The 20,415-nt window shown below is 42.1% G+C and overlaps 1 protein-coding gene across 3 annotated transcripts in view; it reads right to left on the bottom strand.

The window, feature by feature from the left end:
* The window catches only part of LOC147461161 (transferases, transferring hexosyl groups), an 81,880-nt gene extending 75,704 nt beyond the window's left edge, over positions 1 to 6,176 (bottom strand). The window contains exon 1 of one of the 3 annotated variants that reach the window (XM_086508784.1): positions 5,748 to 6,176. In XM_086508784.1, coding sequence (XP_086364910.1) covers positions 5,748 to 6,081 — 334 coding nt within the window. In that variant the 5' untranslated portion in view covers positions 6,082 to 6,176. The remainder of the gene's footprint in view (positions 1 to 5,747) is intronic. The other 2 variants (XM_086508785.1, XM_086508783.1) reach the window with 2 other exon arrangements.
* Between the last annotated feature and the right edge of the window lie 14,239 nt (positions 6,177 to 20,415).

The following is a 20,415-nucleotide window of genomic DNA, read 5'->3' as shown; positions in this document are numbered from 1 at the left end:
GAGAAAGAAGGAGAGGCTTTTACCAAAGCTTAGTATGAGATACTACGGACCTTTCCAAATCTCCGAAAAGATCAATGATGTCTCCTTTCGACTGAAACTGCCAGACGCTTGAGGATTCACAATGCATTTCATGTGAGTCTCTTGAAACCTTTTAAAGGTGATGTGCCCGACGATAGGGAGCCCAATGAGCAACCCGAAGTGGAGGAAAACGAGGAGATCCTTGTTCCTGAACAGATTTTGGCACATAAGGACACAAAGAATAAGGGTGAAGTCAGAAGGCAGTTCTTGGTTAAATTCAAGAACTATCCTGCATTGGATGCGAATTGGATGGAGGAGGAGGACCTAGCAGATATTCCGCAGATTGTGAAACTTTACCTTGAAGCTTTTGGTTTAGCATAGTCTATTCCAAATGGAACCCAGAATTCAGCTTGGCCGGAGATCTAGTGCAGTAGGTTGCACAAGAGGGGAGTTATTCCGCTCCTTTGTCAACAGATGCCTTGATTTTTAGAATACTAGAGTCACTGATGTCTCTTTGAGCTTCAGGGATACTGAGAGCAGATAGTATTCTGCTGTATGACTTTATGAAAAAGAATTCCTGAATATGAAACTGATTTGTTCTTGACTTGTTTTTAAGTGCAGGAACTGATAGACGAAATGACTGCAGCATTTTGGTCTGAATGATCTCGAATAGACATGGTTGCAATAGGGGTTAGTCAATCGGGTCTTGCTGCAAGGATTGCAGCTGTTAGAGTTGTTTTGCCTACGGTAGAACAAGCTCGTTGGGATGTTAAGGATGCGCAGGCTCATGCATTGATTGCGTTGTCTGTAAAGCGCACCATTGTTCCTCACATCTGTTCAGCAAAATCTGCAAAACAGGCTTGGGATATTCTAGCAAGTCTTTATGCAAGCCGCAATGAGGCTAAAATTGCTTTGCTGCATAAAGAGCTCGAGTCAAAGATTATGCATGAGGAAGATGATATGGACACTTTCCTTGCTAGTGTCAAGGATATCAATGAGCAACTTATTTCTGCAGGTGAAGTTATTTTAGACAGTTCCCTTGTGCAGACTGTTCTTGATGCCTTACCAGATTCTTACCAAACTTTTGCTAGTACTTAGAGACTTATGACCCATGGAAATCCAGAAGTTGTCAAGTTTGATGCATTATGCAAATTGCGTTGCAAGAGTCACTTTCCAGAACAAACAGGACTAGACAGCGTGCAGTTGAACAGGCTTTTATTGCTTCTCAAAGAAAGGGTGGTAACAGCAATGCAGCCACTTCTTATGGTTCTGCTCCTTGCGAGTGGCAAAACTTCTGTTCCTAATGCTTCTGATGGCAGCACTTCGTCGGGCAATTCTGGTCACAAGGGAAAAAAGAAGATGCGTTGCCATTATTGTAAAGCTAATGATCACTTGATCAAGTCGTGTCCTAAGTTGAAGGCCAAAGAGGCTAAGAAGAAAGAGGGTGGTTCCACTGCAAATGCTGGTTCCACTACAAATGCAGTCATTGTTGAGTCTTCTGTGAAAGGAGCCTGTGTTGCTGATGTTGATGCAGAATGGGCTTTTAGCGCAGAGTGCACTTACAGTCCTGTTGTCCATGATGCATGCTTGTCAGTTGCTGTAGATTCACAGGTGTGGTATTTCGACAGTGGTGCTACAAAGCACATTACCTCACATCGTGAATTGTCTCTCTCTCGAGTCTGTCCCTCATGGGAATTCAGTCACTTGTGCCAACAATGCCTCTTATCCGGTTCAGGGAGTTGGAAAGATTGTGCTTACTGCTGCTAATGGCAGTTCTTTCACACTTGTTGATGCACTTTATGTACCTGGGATCAAGAAGAATCTCTTGTTTGTATCCGCACTTGCTAGACTTGGACTTGTAGTCAAATTTGTGGATGACAGATGTACAGTTCATGATCTCAGTTTTGGTGATGAAATTGTTGCATCTGGGCTTTTGTGCCGTGGGTTGTATAAGCTCACTTTGTATGACAAGTGTGGACAAAATTTTACAAATGCTGTTGCAGATTCAAGGGCTATTTCAGATGTAAAACTTTGGCATGCACGTTTTGGTCATCTGAATTTTGCCAGTTTGCTACGTTTGCAGAAATCTGATATGGTTGCTTCTTTGCCGCCTCTTGAAGCACCTATCAAACATGTTTGTGAAGGCTGTATTTTGGGTAAGATGCAACGTTCTAAATTTCCAAAGGATGGTTCAGTTCGGGCCACATGCAGGTTGCAGCTTGTGCATAGTGATGTTTGTGGGCCCGTGCAAACTCCGTCCTTGGGCAATTACCTGTACTTAGTGACTTTCCATGATGATTACTCCAGGCATGCATGGGTATTTCTGCTTATAGCGAAGTCCGAAGTTTTTATGTGCTTCAAACAATTTCTGGCTATGACTGAAAATGTCTCGAAATGTACTATGGACACCCTCCGTTCCGATCGAGGGGGGGAGTATATGTCTCATGAATTTAATGTATTTCTGGCTAGTCGTGGGATAAAACACCAATGTACAATGCCTTATACACCTCAGCAAAATGGTGTTGCTGAGAGGGAAAACAGGTCACTTACAGAAATGGCACGATGTATGGTCAAAAATCAAGCTTTGCCACATTCTTTTTGGCTTGAGGCCATCATGTGTGCCACTTATGTACTTAACAGGTGTCCTACGAAAGCTTTGCAGTCTATTACTCCATATGAAGCATGGCATGATAGAAAGCCTTCTATTGAGCACATGCATGTTTTTGGCTGTTTGGCATATGCTTTGGTGCCACAAGTGCAGCGCAGAAACTTGGATGATAAGGCTGTCAAATGTATTTTTGTTGGTTATAGTGCTGAAAGCAAAGGTTACAAGTTGTATCATCCGCAAACAAAACGTATTCTGGTTTCACGGGATGTAGTGTTTGTGGAAGATTCTGTTCAGCCCTTGCTGTCATGTACTAGAGACAGTAATGTAAGCTCACAGGACATTTACGACACTTTGTTATCTCTTTTCAGTGGTGGAAATACGAATGTAAGTTCCAATGAGGCAAATGTACAGCCTATGGGGGTTTCTGAAAATGTTCTAGATCAGCCTATTTACTGATGCAGATGTACATGATGTACTTGATGAGGAAAGGGCTGAAAATGAGCAGGCTAGAGGTATGCCAAAATGGCTGGTGCACACTTTGCGTGATAGTAAATTGGATGCACCTTTGTCTAGTCGTACTCGTTAAGGCTCTCGCCATGCATCTTATGCATCAGATTGTTATGCTTTGGCTGTGTCTAGCTTACATGATGTTGAGAAGCCTCTGTCTTTTGATGAAGCACAGAATTCAAAAAATTGGATGGCTGCCATGCAATCAGAATATGATGCACTTATAGAAAATGACACATGGACTTTATGTGATTTACCTCTTGGCAAAAAGGCCATTGGTACGAAGTGGGTTTACAAGTTAAAACGCAAGCCGGATGGTGAGATCGATCGCCATAAGGCTCGACTTGTTGCAAAGGGTTATGCACAGCAAAAAGGCATTGATTATAAACAGACTTTTGCTCCCACTTGTCGTATGACTACTGTGCGTTTTCTATGTGCATTGGCAGCTCATTTTGGTTGGGATGTACATCAATCAGACATTGTTACTACTTTCTTAAATGGTGACATATTTGAGGAAGTTTATGTAACGCAGCCTCGCGGTTTTGTCATAAAAGGACAAGAGGACAAAGTGTGCAAATGTAACAAGGCTTTGTATGGGTTGAAGCAATCTCCTCGTACTTGGTATGAGAAAGCTGACACTCAATTGGTCAAACAAGGCTTTCGTAACAGTCCAATAGAACGCACATTGTATGTAAAGCGTGAGGGTGATGTACTTCTCATTGTGGTTCTTTATGTTGATGATTTGTTGATCACTGGACCAAATGAGAGACATATTGCTGAATTTAAGGCTGATTTGAATGCTACTTTCAAGATGAAAGATTTGGGGTTGTTGCATCATTACTTGGGTATACAGTTTAAGCAGTGATGGTGGTATTGCCTTGTGTCAGAAAAGTTACATAGAGACATTGCTATGTAAGTTTGGACTTGAGGATTGCAAACCTATTGCCACTCCCATGGAAACAGGTTTGAAGTTGAGTTTACATGATGCTGGCGATCCTGCTGATGTCACTCTTTACCAAACTGCTGTTGGCTGCCTCATTTATGTATGCAACACGAGGCCAGATATTCAGTTTGCAGTCTCACAGGTCAGCAGATTTATGCATAGCCCAGGGTCTAAGCATTGGCAGGCTGTCAAGAGGATTTTCCGCTACCTGAGTGACACTTTACATCTTGGCTTGTTTTATCCCAAGGGGGGGTCATTGTCGCTAGACTTACATGCTTTTTCATACTCAGATTGGGCTGGTTGTTTTGACACGCGAGTGTCCACAAGTGGTTTTTGTTTCATGCTAGGCAGTTCATGTATATCATGGTTGAGCAAGAAGCAACCTATTGTGGCCACTTCGAGTTGTGAGGCTGAGTACAGGGCAGTCTTCACAGCTACGGTTGAGTGTGTATGGCTCAGACGCCTTATGGCTGATTTGGGTGTTGGACAAGACACTGCCAACACTATCTACACTGACAGTCAGAGCGCATTGGCAGTTGCGAGGAACCCAGTTTTTCATGCTCGCACAAAGCACATTGGGGTGCATTACCACTATGTCAGGGAGAGGCTCTCAGCAGGAGAGATCAGCTTGGCTTATGTGCCAACACAGGACAACCTTGCACATCTTTTCACAAAGGCATTGTCGCGTGAGAAGCTTGAAGCTTTCCGCAAAGCTTTGGGCTTACTCCCCTTTGTGGACTGATCATGTCCTTAGGGCATGGTACTTCCCTTTACTCATGTGCCAGCTCTCGTTCACCGCATCACTCCAGGGGGGATTTGTTACCATATACATGTGGTAGTGATGTGTGAACACACTAGGACCGCCGGGGCATTTTTTCCCTCTTTAGGAGGTTTTTTCCCCGAGCATTGTATATACGCCCATCACTCTAGGGCTATCTATCTTTCCATTGCACACTAAGTTACACACTCTCTATTGTGTGGCATGAACTTCCTTCGTCTTCTCCAAGCTATGTGTGCGTTTCTCTGCAACCCTAATTCCAACAGGTTTGAGTTTGGCCTCCAAAAGTTGTTAATAATATAGCTACCTCTCTCTCTATATGTGTGTGTGTGTGTGTGTATATATTTGTGTGTGTGTGTGTGTGTGTGTGTGTTGTGTGTAAGTTCCCTCTAAATAACACATTTGAGCTGAAGACTCATCAAATAGATCTTCGAGGTCTCTTGGGATTCTTCCTATGACATTATAACTCTCTTCTTCTTCTTCTCTTCTCTTCTCTCTCTCTCTCTCTCTCTCTCTCTCTCTCTCTCACACACATATTCATATACTAAAAGAAGCTACATACATGTATTTATTTATTTATTTATTGTGTATGTGTGTGTGTATATAAAATTAAAATTTCTTCTCTCATGGGTATGTGTGTGTGTGTGAAGAAGAAGAGGAAACTGGAAGAGCCTTTCTATCACCCAAGCGTGATAGATTGGTTATCCAAGTTCCCTCTAAATAACAGATTTGAGCTCAAGCTCATCAGAGGTCTCTTGGGATTGTTCCTATGACATTATAACTCTCTTCTCCTCTCTCTCTCTCTCTCTCTCTCTCTCTCTCTCTCTCTCTCTCTCTCTCTTATACTAAAAAAAAAAGATATATATATATATATGAATGGACAGGATATATACCAGTGTCAGCAATAAGGCGAATGCCAAGGGGGAAGATTGGGAGGAAGGCAAAGGTCTGCTCGTACTCATAACCACATTCTGCAATCCGAATGTAGTAGACGCCATCCCAAACGATGAACTTCTCGAGGATTTCACTGAGCTTGGGAAGCAGAGGAGGGCCATACTCTCGAGAAGATGGAAGTAGGCAAGGTGGGTTTAGGAGAGCTGAAGAGTCGTAATGGCGACCAAGCACCGTCCATAGAAGGATCAAAGCGAACAGAAAAGCCCTTGTTAACACAGCGAACACCAGCACTTCTCTACAACGTAGCACCCCGCCCATGAACTCTCTCCGCATGCTGCTGATGAACAAATTAGAGGTTCTTTTTAAGTACGTACTAGGGGTGAACTAGGCGTGGAGAATTGGATGGGCCAGAGCAGGGGCCATTGAATTTTTTGGCTTGACTACAATTCTATTTTGTTGTTTTGGGATGGTAATAGAGATGTCATTCATATAACTAGTGTTCCATATCGACCTCCCTGCCAGTTTGTCCCACTCCAAGGTCGGGGAGAGAGGGGGTTCGGGGGTGGGGGGGGGGGGGGGGGGGGGGGGGGGGGGGGGGGGGGGGTATTGAAAAGTGGTCCAAGCTGAGCCACCGATTGGTATGTCCCACTCCGGCGATGGATTCTATACAAAGAGAGATAGGGTGGAGACAAATGCATGAAATGCACCCATACTACCCAAGCTAACTTATTGATGATTCCACATGCCTACAAAATTGAGCTTTGATGATTGCATTTACAAACAATCATCTGTTTGCATCCACCGCAAAAATAGACAAATATGATATAGTCCTTCCCTTTGGGCATATTCCTATGATTGGGGCATTCTAAGAAACAAAATTATGGATGGAATACTCATCAAATAAATTTATTGCCTTCATAAGTAAACGCATCTAGAAACATATTACCAAAACTATTGCAAAAAATCTACCTTTCTTTTGAAGAGCCAAGACATTAATCTCACCATTCAGATGACAATTGTCAACTCCTTACATAATATGGCTAATATTCAAGATATAAAAATAAGTGAATGCGTGTAGGGGGGCTCAACTTTAGATTTAGTGAAAATAACCTTAAGTTTCTATGCATTGTCCCCATCTTAGAGATGCTCTCAAATATGCGCAAGAAACAACCCTTGAGATCGGAAGCTCATCCCAATGATTGGATGTTGTTGGAATTAGGGTTGCAGAGAAACGCACAAAGCTTGGAGAGGACGAAGGAAGCTCAAGGCACACAATAGAGAGTGTGTTACTTAGTATGCAATGGAAAGATAGATAGCCCTAGAGTGATGGGCGTATATACAATCCTCGGGGAAAAAACCTCCTAAAGAGAGAAAAAATGCCCCGGCGGTCCTAAATGTGTTCACACACATCACTACCACATATATATGGTAACAAATCCCCCCTGGAGTGATGTGGTGAACGAGAGATGGCACATGAGTAAAGGGAAGTGCCATGCCCTAAGGACATGATCAGTCCACAAAGGGGAGTAAGCCCAAAGCTTTGCGGAAAGCTTCAAGCTTCTCACGAGACAATGCCTTTGTGAAAAGATTTGCAAGGTTGTCCTGTGTTGGCACATAAGCCAAGTTGATATCTCCTGCTGAGAGCCTCTCCCTGACATAGTGGTAATGCACCTCAATGTGCTTTGTGCGAGCATGAAAAACTGGGTTCCTCACAACTACCAATGCGCTCTGACTGTCAGTGTAGATAGTGTTGATAGTATCTTGTCCAACACCCAAATCAGCCAGAGGGCGTCTGAGCCATACACACTCAACCGTAGCTGTGAAGACTGCCCTGTACTCAACCTCACAACTCGAAGTGGCCACAGTAGGTTGCTTCTTGCTCAACCATGATATACATGAACTGCCAAGCATGAAACAAAAACCACTTGTGGACACTTGCGTGTCAAAACAACCAGCCCAATCTGAGTATGAAAAAGCATGTAAGTCTAGCGACAATGACCTCCCTTGGGATAAAACAAGCCAAGATGTAAAGTGCCACTCAGGTAGCGGAAAATCCTCTTGACATCCTGCCAATGCTTAGACCCTGGGCTATGCATAAATCTGCTAACCTGTGAGACTGCAAACTGAATATCTCGCCTCGTGTTGCATACATAAATGAGGCAGCCAACAACAGTTTGGTAAAGAGTGACATCAGTAGGATCGCCATCATCATGTAGACTCAACTTCAAACCTGTCTCCATGGAGGTGGCAATAGGTTTGCATTCCTCAAGTCCAAACTTACATAGCAGTGTTTCTATGTAACTTTTCTGACACAAGGCAATACCACCATCACACTGCTTAAACTGTATACCAAAGTAATGATGCAACAGCCCCAAATCTTTCATCTTGAAAGTAGCATTCAAATCAGCCTTAAATTTAGCAATATGTCTCTCATTTGGTCCAGTGATCAACAAATCATCGACATAAAGAACCACAATGAGAAGTACATCATCCTCACGCTTTACATACAATGTGCTTTCTGTTGGACTGTTACGAAAGCCTCGTTTCACCAAATGAGTGTCAGCTTTCTCATACCAAGTACGAGGGGATTGCTTCAACCCATACAAAGCCTTCTTACATCTGCACACTTTGTCCTCTTGTCCTTTTATGACAAAACCGCGAGGTTGCATTACATAAACTTCCTCAAATATGTCACCATTCAAGAAAGCAGTAACAATGTCTGATTGATGTACATCCCAACCAAAATGAGCTGCCAATGCACATAGAAAACGCACAGTAGTCATACGACAAGTGGGAGCAAAAGTCTCTTCATAATCAATGCTATTTTGTTGTGCATAACCCTTTGCAACTAGTTCAGCCTTATGGCGATCGATCTCACCATCTGGCTTGCGTTTCAACTTGTAAACCCACTTCGTACCAATGGCCTTTTTGCCAGGATCCAAATCACATAAAGTCCATGTGTCATTTTCTATAAGTGCATCATATTCTGATTGCATGGCAGCCATCCAATTTTTTGAATTCTATGCTTCATCAAAAGACAGAGGCTCCTCAACATCATGTAAGCTAGACACAGCCAAAGCATAACAATCTGATGCATAAGATGCATGGCGAGAGCCTGAACGAGTACGACTAGACAAAGGTGCATCCAATTTACTGTCACGCAAAGTGTGCACTAGCCATTTTGGCATACCTCTAGCCTGCTCATTTTCAGCCCTTTCCTCATCAAGTACATCATGTACATCTGCATCAGTAATAGGCTGATCTAAAACATTTTCAGAAACCCCCATAGGCTGTACATTTGCCTCATTGGAACTTACATTCGTATTTCCACCACTGAAAAGAGGCAACAAAGTGTCATAAATGTCCTGTTAGCTTACATTACTGTCTCTAGTACATGACAACAAGGGCTGAACAGAATCTTCCACAAACACTACATCCCAAGAAACCAGAATACATTTTGTTTGCGGATGATACAACCAGTAACCTTTGCTTTCAACACTATAACCAACAAAAATACATTTGACAGCCTTATCATCCAATTTTCTGCATTGCACTTGTGGCACCAAAGTATATGCCAAACAGCCAAAAACACGCATGTGCTCAATAGAAGGCTTTCTATCATGCCATGCTTCATATGGACTAATAGACTACAAAGCTTTTGTAGGACACCTGTTTAGTACATAAGTGGCACACATGATGGCCTCAAGCCAAAAAGAATGCGGCAAAGCTTGACTTTTGACCATACATCGTGCCATTTTCGTCAGTGACCTGTTTTTCCTCTCAGCAACACCATTTTGTTGAGGTGTATAAGGCACTGTACATTGGTGTTTTATCCCACGACTAGCCAGAAATGCATTAAATTCATGAGACATATAATCCCCCCCCTCGATTGGAATGGAGGGTGCCCATAGTACATTTCGAGACATTTTCAGCCATAGCCAGAAATTGTTTGAAGCACATAAAAACTTCGGACTTCGCTTTAAGCGGAAATACCCATGCATGCCTGGAGTAATCATCAATGAAAGTCACGAAGTAAAGGTAATTGCCCAAGGATGGAGTTTGCATGGGCCCACAAACATCACTATGCACAAGCTGCAACCTGCATGTGGCCCGAACTGAACCATTCTTTGGAAACTTAGAATGCTGCATCTTACCCAAAATATTGCCTTCACAAACATGTTTGACAGGTGCTTCAAGAGGCGGCAAAGAAGCAACCATATCAGATTTCTACAAACGCAGCAAACTGGAAAAATTCAGATGACCAAAACGTGCATGCCAAAGTTTAGCATCTGAAATAGCCCTTGAATCTGCAACAGCATTTGCAAAATTTTATCCACACTTGTCATACAAAGTGAGCTTATACAGCCCACAGCACAAGAGGCCAGATGCAACAATTTCATCACAAAACTGAGATCATGAACTGTACATCTGTCATCCACAAATTTGACTACAAGTCCAAGTCTAGCAAGTGCGGATACAGACAAAAGATTCTTCTTGATCCCAGGTACATAAAGTGCATCAACAAGTGTGAAAGAACTGCCATTTGCAGCAGTAAGCACAATCTTTCCAACTCCCTGAACCGGATAAGAGGCATTGTTGGCACAAGTGACTGAATTCCCATGAGGGACAGACTCGAGAGAGGTAAACAATTCACGATGTGAGGTAATGTGCTTTGTAGCACCACTGTCGAAATACCACACATGTGAATCTGCAGCAACTGACAAGCATGCATCATGGACATCAGGATTGTAAGTGCACTCTGCGCTAAAAGCCCATTCTGCATCGACATCAGCATCACAGTCTCCTTTCACAGAAGACTCAACAATGGCTGCATTTGTAGTGGAACCAGCATTTGCAGTGGAACCGCCCTCTTTCTTATTAGACTCTTTGGCCTTCAACTTAGGACACGACTTGATCAAGTGATCATTAGGTTTACAATTATGGAAACGCATCTTCTTTTTGCCCTTGTCACAAGAATTGCCCGACGAAGTGTTGCCATCAGAAGCATTAGGAACAGAAGTTTTGCCACTCGTAGGGAGCAGAACCATAAGAAGTGGCTGCATTGCTGTTACCACCCTTTCTTTGAGAAGCAATAAAAGCCTGTTCAACTGCACACTGTCTAGTCCTGTTTTTTCTAGAAAGTGACTCTTGCAACAGCAATGTGCATAATGCATCAAACTTGACAACTTCTGGATTTCCTTGGGTCATAAGTCTCCAAGTACTAGCAAAAGTCTGGTAAGAATCTGGTAAGGCATCAAGAACAGTCTGCACAAGGGAACTGTCTGAAATGACTTCTCCTGCAGAAATAAGTTGCTCATTGATATCCTTGACACTAGCAAGGAAAGTGTCCATATCATCTTCCTCATGCATAATCTTTGACTCCAGCTCTTTACGCAGCAAAGCAATTTTAGCCTCATTGTGGCTTGCATAAAGACTTGCTAGAATATCCCAAGCCTGTTTTGCAGATTTTGCTGAACGGATGTGAGGAACAATGGTGCGCTTCACAGACAACGCAATCAATGCATGAGCCTGCGCATCCTTAACATCCCAACGAGCTTGTTCTGTCGTAGGCAAAACAACTCTAACAGCAGCAATCCTTGCGGCAAGACCTGCAACATCCTCAACATCGCCTACATCCTCAGAACCAGGACGTACATCAATGCCCTGCACAATATGCCAGACGTTGTTTGACACAAGAACGTGTTGCATCATATAAGCCCACATAGGGTAATTTTCCCCATGCAACCTGTCCTAAGCAACAAACATCTTGAACACATCTGTGTTGTTGTTGTCAGCCATGGTAAATGCTGCACCTGATGTGAAAACTGCCTAAAAATAGGAGAAACAGAGCGGGAACAACACGTGCTATATAGCACAAACCGTAGAAGACTGTAAGGCACCTGTTATGCAAAAAACGGCACTAACAAAAATTCTGCACAAAATGACAAAATAGCCTGTGCAGTACTGCCTATAGTGGAAACGGAGGCCGAAATGAGCCCAAATAAAAAATCTGAGCAAACTAAGCTCTAAGAGCTATCCCGAAATATTTGTCGACCTGCGAACGCTCACCAAACCTCACTGTAATCGGAGAAAGTGAGCAGGCGTGTGCTGGAGCAGCTGACGACTGAGCCCAGGAGGACACAACCTGCTCTGATACCAATTGTTGGAATTAGGGTTGCAGAGAAACGCACACAACTTGGAGAGGACGAAGGAAGCTCAAGGCACACAATAGAGAGTGTGTTACTTAGTATGCAATGGAGATATAGATAGCCCTAGAGTGATGGGCGTATATAGAATGCTCGGGGGGAAAAAACCTCTTGAAGAGGGAAAAAATGCCCCGGCGGTCCTAAATGTGTTCACACACATCACTACCACATGTATATGGTAACAGATGTACATCATGTAAGTTATGCATTTTAGAAGACAACCCTCATCACTATATCACACGGGCATGCTCAGATGTGATCAATGGTGGAGGAGGAAAATGTGGGGCGCGCAATCATGGACATGATGTTATTCAAGCACTTTCTATGCTTTTGACATGTCGATTGAATCAATTGTAGCCAAACTTAATTTTCTAAAATTCCCTTAAGAACAATCTTGTCATGAATTTGTTTTCTGTTAACTTACTTGAATAATTCCACGTGCTTTCAAAGTGCAAGATATTGCATGTCTACAAAGAAAATCTCGCTATGCAGTTGAGGATAACAATCCACTCCTATCTACCTAGCCCTACCATACATCTTATGCAAATAATATATTCTAAGACACCACATCTCAGCCATAAACCTCTTCAAAATGGTATGTGCTTTCAAGAGTAACACACATTTGTCATGCATGTCAACCAACACATTATAGAGATCAACATTTCTTTCCGAGAGACCTAGCCCTTAATCATTGTGCACATGACCACATGCCATCAAGTTGCACAAATAGGTGATAGCATATGCCAAGAGGCACTCATTCGGTGACTCGTGAAAAAAACCTAGTGAATCCCTTACCCATTTTACAAAAGCTCTCTCTCTCTCTCTCTCTCTCTCTCTCTCTCTCTCTCTCTCTCTCTCTCTCTCTCTCTCTCTCTCTCTCTCTCTCTCTCTCTCTCTCTCTCTCTCTCTCTCTCTCGTGAATACATGAGCCTTATCTTAATTTGAGAGGTCACTTTACCAAATTAAATTATGTCTTCAAATATAAACGGACAAACTTGCACTCTCCCAACAATTCTCCTTGCCTGGAAGTCGCACATATTGGCTGTAAAGGGCATCCTCTTTGCCATTATACTATAGTATAGAATATTGTCCAAGTAAGCATGACATACTACCGAGCAAAAGTAGGGTGCAAAGGGCTAAACACATGTCAGGAAACAACAAAAACCAGCTATATGCATATGAAATAAGTGATGTTTCTCAAAGCAATCGACCCATAGTTGTAGTAATAGGTCTTGCATTCAAGACTCGTGGAATAGATCTTTGAGGTCTCTTGCAATTGTTTCTACGATTTCAAAAGTTTCTTCTCAAGGGTTTGTTGTGGGGTTATGAATAAGAAGATGAAAGTTGAATAACCTTGAGTTCAATCCTCGTTGGAAAGATCTTTGAGGTCTCTTGGCATGGTTCCTATGATGTTAAAAGTTTTCAGAGAGAGAGAGAGAGAGATAGAGAGAGTATCTACGCTAGTGGTTGGGCAGTAAAAAGTCCAAGTGTTGGAGTGGTGACCTTGCAGTATTAGAGAATTATTTTCACTAACCATTAAAATTAAAGCCAATAGTTGGAGGGGCAAGTCTTGCCATGTGGTAGTTTTCTTACTAGAAATTTACCTTAAGTTGTTGCACCATCTACGTAGCCTACCATCCCCCTACCCTCGTCCATCAGACTATTCCACTATCCTCACCCATTGGGTCTACCTATGCATGTACTCCGCGACAATCCTCCCCATTTGTGCCAGTGATGTCCTTTCAAGGGTTTGCACCACCACCATCCATGACTCCTCATCATTGTGTGTTGTGTCCACGTGCTCTGTTTACCCCTAGCTCAATTGGATGGTAGCTCTCTCGCCCCATTTCACTTGCTGTATGCAACCCATTGAAGTCTAATTGTTGTCTGAACCATGGGCAACCTTCGTTCTTTGTCCAGTACCCAATGTGGGCAATGGGGGTTGCATTTATGGATAGGATCCAACCATCTGTGGATCCCTTGATTTCCATTCGATTTGTGTGCGTGTGTGTGTGTGTGTGTGTGTGAGAGAGAGAGAGAGAGAGAGAGAATATATGCTACTGGTTACGCATTAAAAATTTCACGAAGAGGAGCGGTGACCTAGCCAAGTATTGTCAGTAACTGTTAAAAACAAAGCCACTTCCTAGAGGGGCAAGTCTCTCCACGTGACACTTTTCTTGCCAGAATTTTACCTTAAGCTATTGCACCACCTATGTAGCCCATCCCACTACCCTCGTCCCCATTAAACTATTCAACTATTCTCATCCATTGAGTCTACCTATGCCCGTACTCCACGATAACCCTCCCCCTTTGTGCCATTAATGTCCTCCCAAGGATTTGCACCACCGCCACCCACGACTCCTCATCATTGTCCATTGTGTCTATCTACCCCCTCCTCAATTCAATGTACTTTGTGCCACTAATGTCCTCCCAAGGCTTCGCACCACCTCCACCCACGGGTCCTCATCATCATTGTGCCCACATGCTCTATCTACCCCCTGCTTAGTTCGAGGTCAGCTTTGCCCTAACAGAGTCTGCCTGCTATGTACAACCCATTGCAGCCTAATTACTGTCCGGACCATGGGCAACCTTCATTCTTTGTCCAGTACTCAACGTGGTCAATGACGATGCTTCTGTGGATCGGAGCCAACAATTAGAATGACGGGGCTAGCAAATCCCTTGCTTTCCACTCGGTTTGTGCTTGACTTGAGAGAGAGAGAGAGAGAGAGAGAGAGGGAGAGAGAGAGAGAGAGAGAGAGAGAGAGAGAGAGAATCTACATTACTAGTTGGGCTCTAAAAAGTCCAAGAAGAAGAGCAGTGACTTGGGAATATTAGCAAAGTACTTCAATAACTGCTAAAAAGAAATCAAGTAGTTGGAGGGGTGTAATGGAAATGGCCTATGAACTTTGAGAGTAGCGGAATTAGGAAATTAGATAAAGCACTTTTGTGAGATTACTTTGTGAGCATAGCGGGTGAACTTAATTGATGGTAGCAACATAAACATGGTATTTAGTTAACTTAGCATGAACAATACTTTTGCAAGAGAGAGATTTTAGAGAACATGAAAATAGTTGAGGACCGGATGCCGGTCCCCCCTCCAATAGGCATTTGTATTATAGTTTCTCCCATCAAGAGAGACTTGGTACAATACAATCTTTGTGTTCCTTGTGGCCTACGTGATGCAATGAAGATGGAAAGTTTCATGCATCACAAGCATAACATAAACTTGTAGAAAGCATTAACTATCCCAAGCCTTAGTCCCAAGGGCTCAAACACCTTCGAAGGTGGAGAGAGCTAGCGGGGAATGGGGGTAGGGAAGAGGAAGAAGAAACATTCCATAGGAGAAAGAAATAGTTCCTCACTTATCATCACTCTTCTTGCTAGCATACATAATAGCATAGTAATGAAGATGGAGAAGATGGCAAGCTTAAGCATTGAAGCATGGCTCTTGGTTGGATTTGCATTCAATAGCCAAGAGTGTTGGTGTAGGCTCTCACTTCTCACAAGCTTGGAGAAGGAGGTGGTGTTCCTCAACTTTCACCAAGTGAGAATGCCCTTCCAAATGAGTGTGTGTGTGGAGTATATCCCCCTAGCACCCCCCCTCCTTGCTTTGGGTGAGTGGTAGCTTTTCCACATGCTTCAATCTTATTGGACCCCTCTCCCCCTAGCCAATCACCTGCAACATGCAGTCAAGTACATGGGTAGATTTTTGACAAGTGTCGTCCTTACCCCTGAGAGAGAGAGAGAGAGAGAGAGAGAGAGAGAGAGAGAGAGATCTTGAAAATATCTAGATATTTGTTGGATGAAAGTAGAAGCTCATTGGACCCCTCTTTAGCCCAACCAATAGCATCCAAGCACCCCATGTGATTAAGATTAGTGAGAGTCTGACATGTGTCCCATGTGCCCTTTTAGAAAAGGGGTGCCCTTTGGGTGAGTGGAAGGTTAGGTCAAAATTCCCCTAACTTTGGGACTTTTATGCATAGGAAGCTTCTCAAGAAACGTCCTCATTAAGTGTGTAGGGTCTCTTTTTGACTCAAGCATCTTACCCCCCATGCATAGGAAGCTTCTCAAGCAACTTCCTCATTAAGTGTGTAGGGTCTCTTTTAGACTCAAGCATCTTACCCCCCATGCATAGGAAGCTTCTAAAGAAACTTCCTCATTAAGTATGACAAGTCCCTCAAGTACCTTAGTCATCAAGCATGACAAGCACCTTAGGTGGAGTTCCCACCTCAAGCTCAGCCCTAGCTTGCCTAAGGTCAAAGGCAAGTTTAGGTCGGGTTCCCACCTCAAGCACAGCCCTAGCTTGCTTAAGGTCAAAGACAAGTTTAGGTCGGGTTCCCACCTCTAGCTTGCTTAAGGTCAAAGGAATTTTAACACTAACCATTGGAGGTCTTTAATGAAGCTAACCCTAAGGTCTTTTAATCTCCATTAGTTAACCTTGCTCTTTGACATACCATCTCTCATTTGGGCCCCTTTACCATTGGCCCCGTGTTGAGATAGATCCCTAAGCACATGTCTATATTCTAACCCTTGTTCCCGTTTATTATCCCACATTAAATGATCAGTTTAATATGAGAAAATCATTTGGGTTGGTTAGATATTTGATATTTAATGACATTACCTCTCTCTTGAAATCATAGTCGTCCTCGACTATGAGGTAAAAGAGATAAAGTCATAGTCATTAGTCAATTTGTCTTAGCGGGTAGAGGATCCCTTTTTACCCTACGACATCATTCCAAGATGGATGACTAATCCATTTGGTGCTTGGGAGATATAGCTGCCGCATAGCTGCTGCAAGCATGTCTGCTCTTTAGTCCATATCATACTTCCAAAGTAGAGTGAAGTTCTACTTGGTGTTTGGGAGACGTCATCACCACAAACATGATCCTAAGCATGCATACTTCTTAAATTTGTGCACAATAAAAAGAGAAATAGTCTTATGAGACAAAAACATTATTCATTTAAAATGCAGTTTCATATGCTTACTCTAGTGCAGCATTGTAAGCATTGACAAGGTTCATATTATCCTTAAGCTAGGTTCCTTGCATCCATTTAGCATCTTTAACAGGATAATTCTTTAACTTAATAACATATCATCAGATAATCTTATTGTTTCAATACCTTGTCTTCATGTCATAGGATGGACTTAGATTGAAGTATTTCTTCTTGCTCTTCGATTTTTGGAGGGTCTGCAACTATTACTTCTTTTGATGGTGCTCCTTTGTAAGACTTATGTAGGTTCTCATGGAAAACATTGTGCATGAGCCAATGGTTGGACAACTTTAATTGATAAGCCATCTCATTGACTGGCTGAAGAATTTTAAGGACCATAGTATCTTTTCCTAGTTTAGCATCATACTCTTGGTGGTCCGTAGGACTCTTGCCCGTAGTATGCCTCAATATGAGCTTTGAGAAACTTTAGCAAGACCCAATCATTTTCCTTAAAGGCTAAGGCTCTTCTGTGCTTATTAGCAGCATCCCTTTTTGCCTTTCCTGTGAGATGGATTAACCCCCTTAATCTTTGTAAAAGATTCTTATAGGTCTCGGCTATATTCATCAGTAGCAAATATCTTCCCATTCACTTTAAGTAGTAAGGGACTTTTGGATCTTCCTTCTTTAACCTCAAAAGGTACTTTCCCCATAGAAGTATGTACAATATCATTGTACGCATACTCTATAAGAGGTAGGTACTTCTATCATTGAGAACATTGATATACTTCCATGACATAGGCTTTTAGTAGATCAAGAATTGTTAGATTAGTTATTTCACTTTGGTCATCCATTTGTGGATGATAGGCCGAAAGAGAAATTTAATCTACTTCCTAGATTCTCAAAGAGACCCTTCTAGAAATTACTGGTCATTCTAGGATTTTTGTCCGACACTATGGATGTTGGAAAGCCATGATACTTGAAAATTTGAAATCTAAAGAGGGTTGCCATTTGATGTGCCTTAATAGTCTTTTTGACAGGCATAGAGTGTGTTTTCTTGCTAAGCCTGTCAAGTGAAACAATCCATGTTGCTTCCCTCAGTCAAATTTTGACTTTCGACATACCACAAATTTTGAAAGACTTCATGGTATGTTTACTTTTCATGGTAGGCCATCCTAAATATATTCTATTACTCAAAGAGTAGATTATGGAATCCCTCTATGCCCCGCATAAGGAGAAGTATGGGATTCATACATAACTTTCTTATTGTATAGGTGAGTAACACATAGCCTATTGCCGATCACTTGATCAAGCAACGTCCTAAGTTGAAGGCCAAAGAGGCTAAGAAGAAAGAGGTTGGTTCCACTACAAATGTTGGTTTCACTTCAAATGCAGCTATTGTTGAGTCTTCTGTGAAAGGAGACAGTGATGCTGATGTTGATGCAGAATGGGTTTTTAGTGAAGAGTGCACTTATGATCCTTCTGTCCATGATACGTGCATGTCAATTGTTGCAGATTCACATGGTGGTATTTTGACAGTGGTGCTACAAAGCACATTACCTCACATCATGATTTATTTACCTCTCTTGAGTTTGGTCCTCATGGGAATTTAGTCACTTGTGCCATCAATGCCTCTTATCTGGTTCAGGGAGTTGAAAAGATTGTGCTTACTAGTGAAAATTGCAGTTCTTTTACACTTGTTGATGCATTGTATATACCTGGGATCAAGAAGAATCTTTTGTCTGTAGCTGCACTTGCTAGACTTGGTCTTGTAGTCAAATTTGTTGATGATAGATGTACAATACATGATCTCAGTTTTGATGATGAAATTGTTGCATCTAGCATTTTATGTCGTGGGCTGTATAAGCTCACTTTGCACAACAAGTGTGGGAAAATTTTTACAAATGCTGTTGTGGATTCCAAGGCTATTTCAGATGCAAAACTTTGGCATGCACATTTTAGGCATCTAAATTTTTCCAGTTTGCTACGTTTGTAGAAATCTAATATGGTTGCTTCTTTGCCACTTCTTGAAGCACCTGTCAAACATGTTTGTGAAGGCTGTATTTTGGGTAAGATTCAAAGTTCAAAGTTTCCAAAGGACATGTCTCTTACAAAAATGGCACGATGTATGGTCAAAAGTTAAGCTTTACCACATTCGTTTTGGCTTGGGGCTATTATGTGTGCCACTTATGTACTTAACAGGTGTCTTACAAAAGAGTTGTAGTTTATGACTCCATATGAAGCATGGCATGATATAAAGCCTTCTATTGAGCACATGCGTGTTTTTGGATGTTTGGCATATGCTTTGGTGCAACAAATGCAGCACAGAAAATTGGATGATAAGGATGTCAAGTGCATTTTTGTTGGTTATAGTGCTAAAAGCAAAGGTTGCAGGTTGTATCATCTGCAAACAAAGCGTATCTTGGTCTCACATGGGATGTTGTGTTTATGGAAGATTCTATTCAGCCCCTTGCTATCATGTATTAGAGACAGTAATGTAAGCTCACAGGACATTTATGACACTTTGTTGCCTATTTTGAATGGTGGAAGTTTGAATGTAAATTCTAATGAGGCAAATGTAGTGTAATGGACTTGAATTGACATTTTGGTATTTACTACAACTCTGCTGACAGGTGGAAAAGGCTTAACCAAGCAAAGGCCTATGTGAATAGATATACATTTAATACATTTTATTATTCAAGTGCTCTTTATGAGCTTTGGCCATTTATGACCGACCGGCCAGTTTGTACTCACTTTGATCATTCAAGAAATCTATAAAGTAAATATGTGCAAGAGGAAAATGGTCACTCTTGCATGAGGGAGATTGCACCCAGTGCCTATGTACCTTTTCTCTGCTCTCCTCTCTTCTCTCTCGCCATGCCGGCGTAGCACTCTGCTCTAGGAGGTGCGCCCGTGTGCTCTCTCCCTCTCTCTATCTCTCTTTGTTCGCATACATCGTTGATTATGTGCTAAGGGATTTTCCAGGTATGTAGATTTATGCATTTCATGGTTGTAGTATATGGTTTTTAGTGTTTTACAAGGCCTTCCATGCCATCCAATTGTTGAAGAGCTAGCAATACGCTCCTATGAGCACAATAAACATGGCCTTGAAGCAATTCATGATGACTAAATACTATAGCTAAGTTTTTGTGTTTACTCTATGTGTTTTATTAAGCTGATTCTTGATCAAAAGTTATATGTTTGATTTGTCTTCCCCAACCACTTGGATCATGATGTAATATAGAACTAGAACATGGTTAACTTAAATAAGATCTCGACTAAGGTAAATTAAAATAAAGTAGAGACAGAGACTGTAGAAAAAGGAGAATGCGAAAAGAGGATATGTTTTTTGTCATAGGGATCACCGGAAGGGACATTGCAAGAATCGTATTAGAAGGAGAGAAAGAAGGAGAAAAATAAAGAAGTTTTGACGCGGGCGGTTTCTAAGATTAATTAGATAAGGTTTCAACTCACAACCTCTCATCCGAGAAGAGGAAATCGAGATCCTCAACAGAAGGGTGAAATAGAGAAA

This window comes from Adiantum capillus-veneris, chromosome 3, assembly GCF_014529385.1.
Source record: "Adiantum capillus-veneris isolate H3 chromosome 3, ASM1452938v2, whole genome shotgun sequence".
NCBI lineage: Eukaryota > Viridiplantae > Streptophyta > Polypodiopsida > Polypodiales > Pteridaceae > Adiantum > Adiantum capillus-veneris.
The sequence above is the reverse complement of the archived record's forward strand: the minus strand, read 5'-3'. Positions and strand labels throughout refer to the sequence as shown.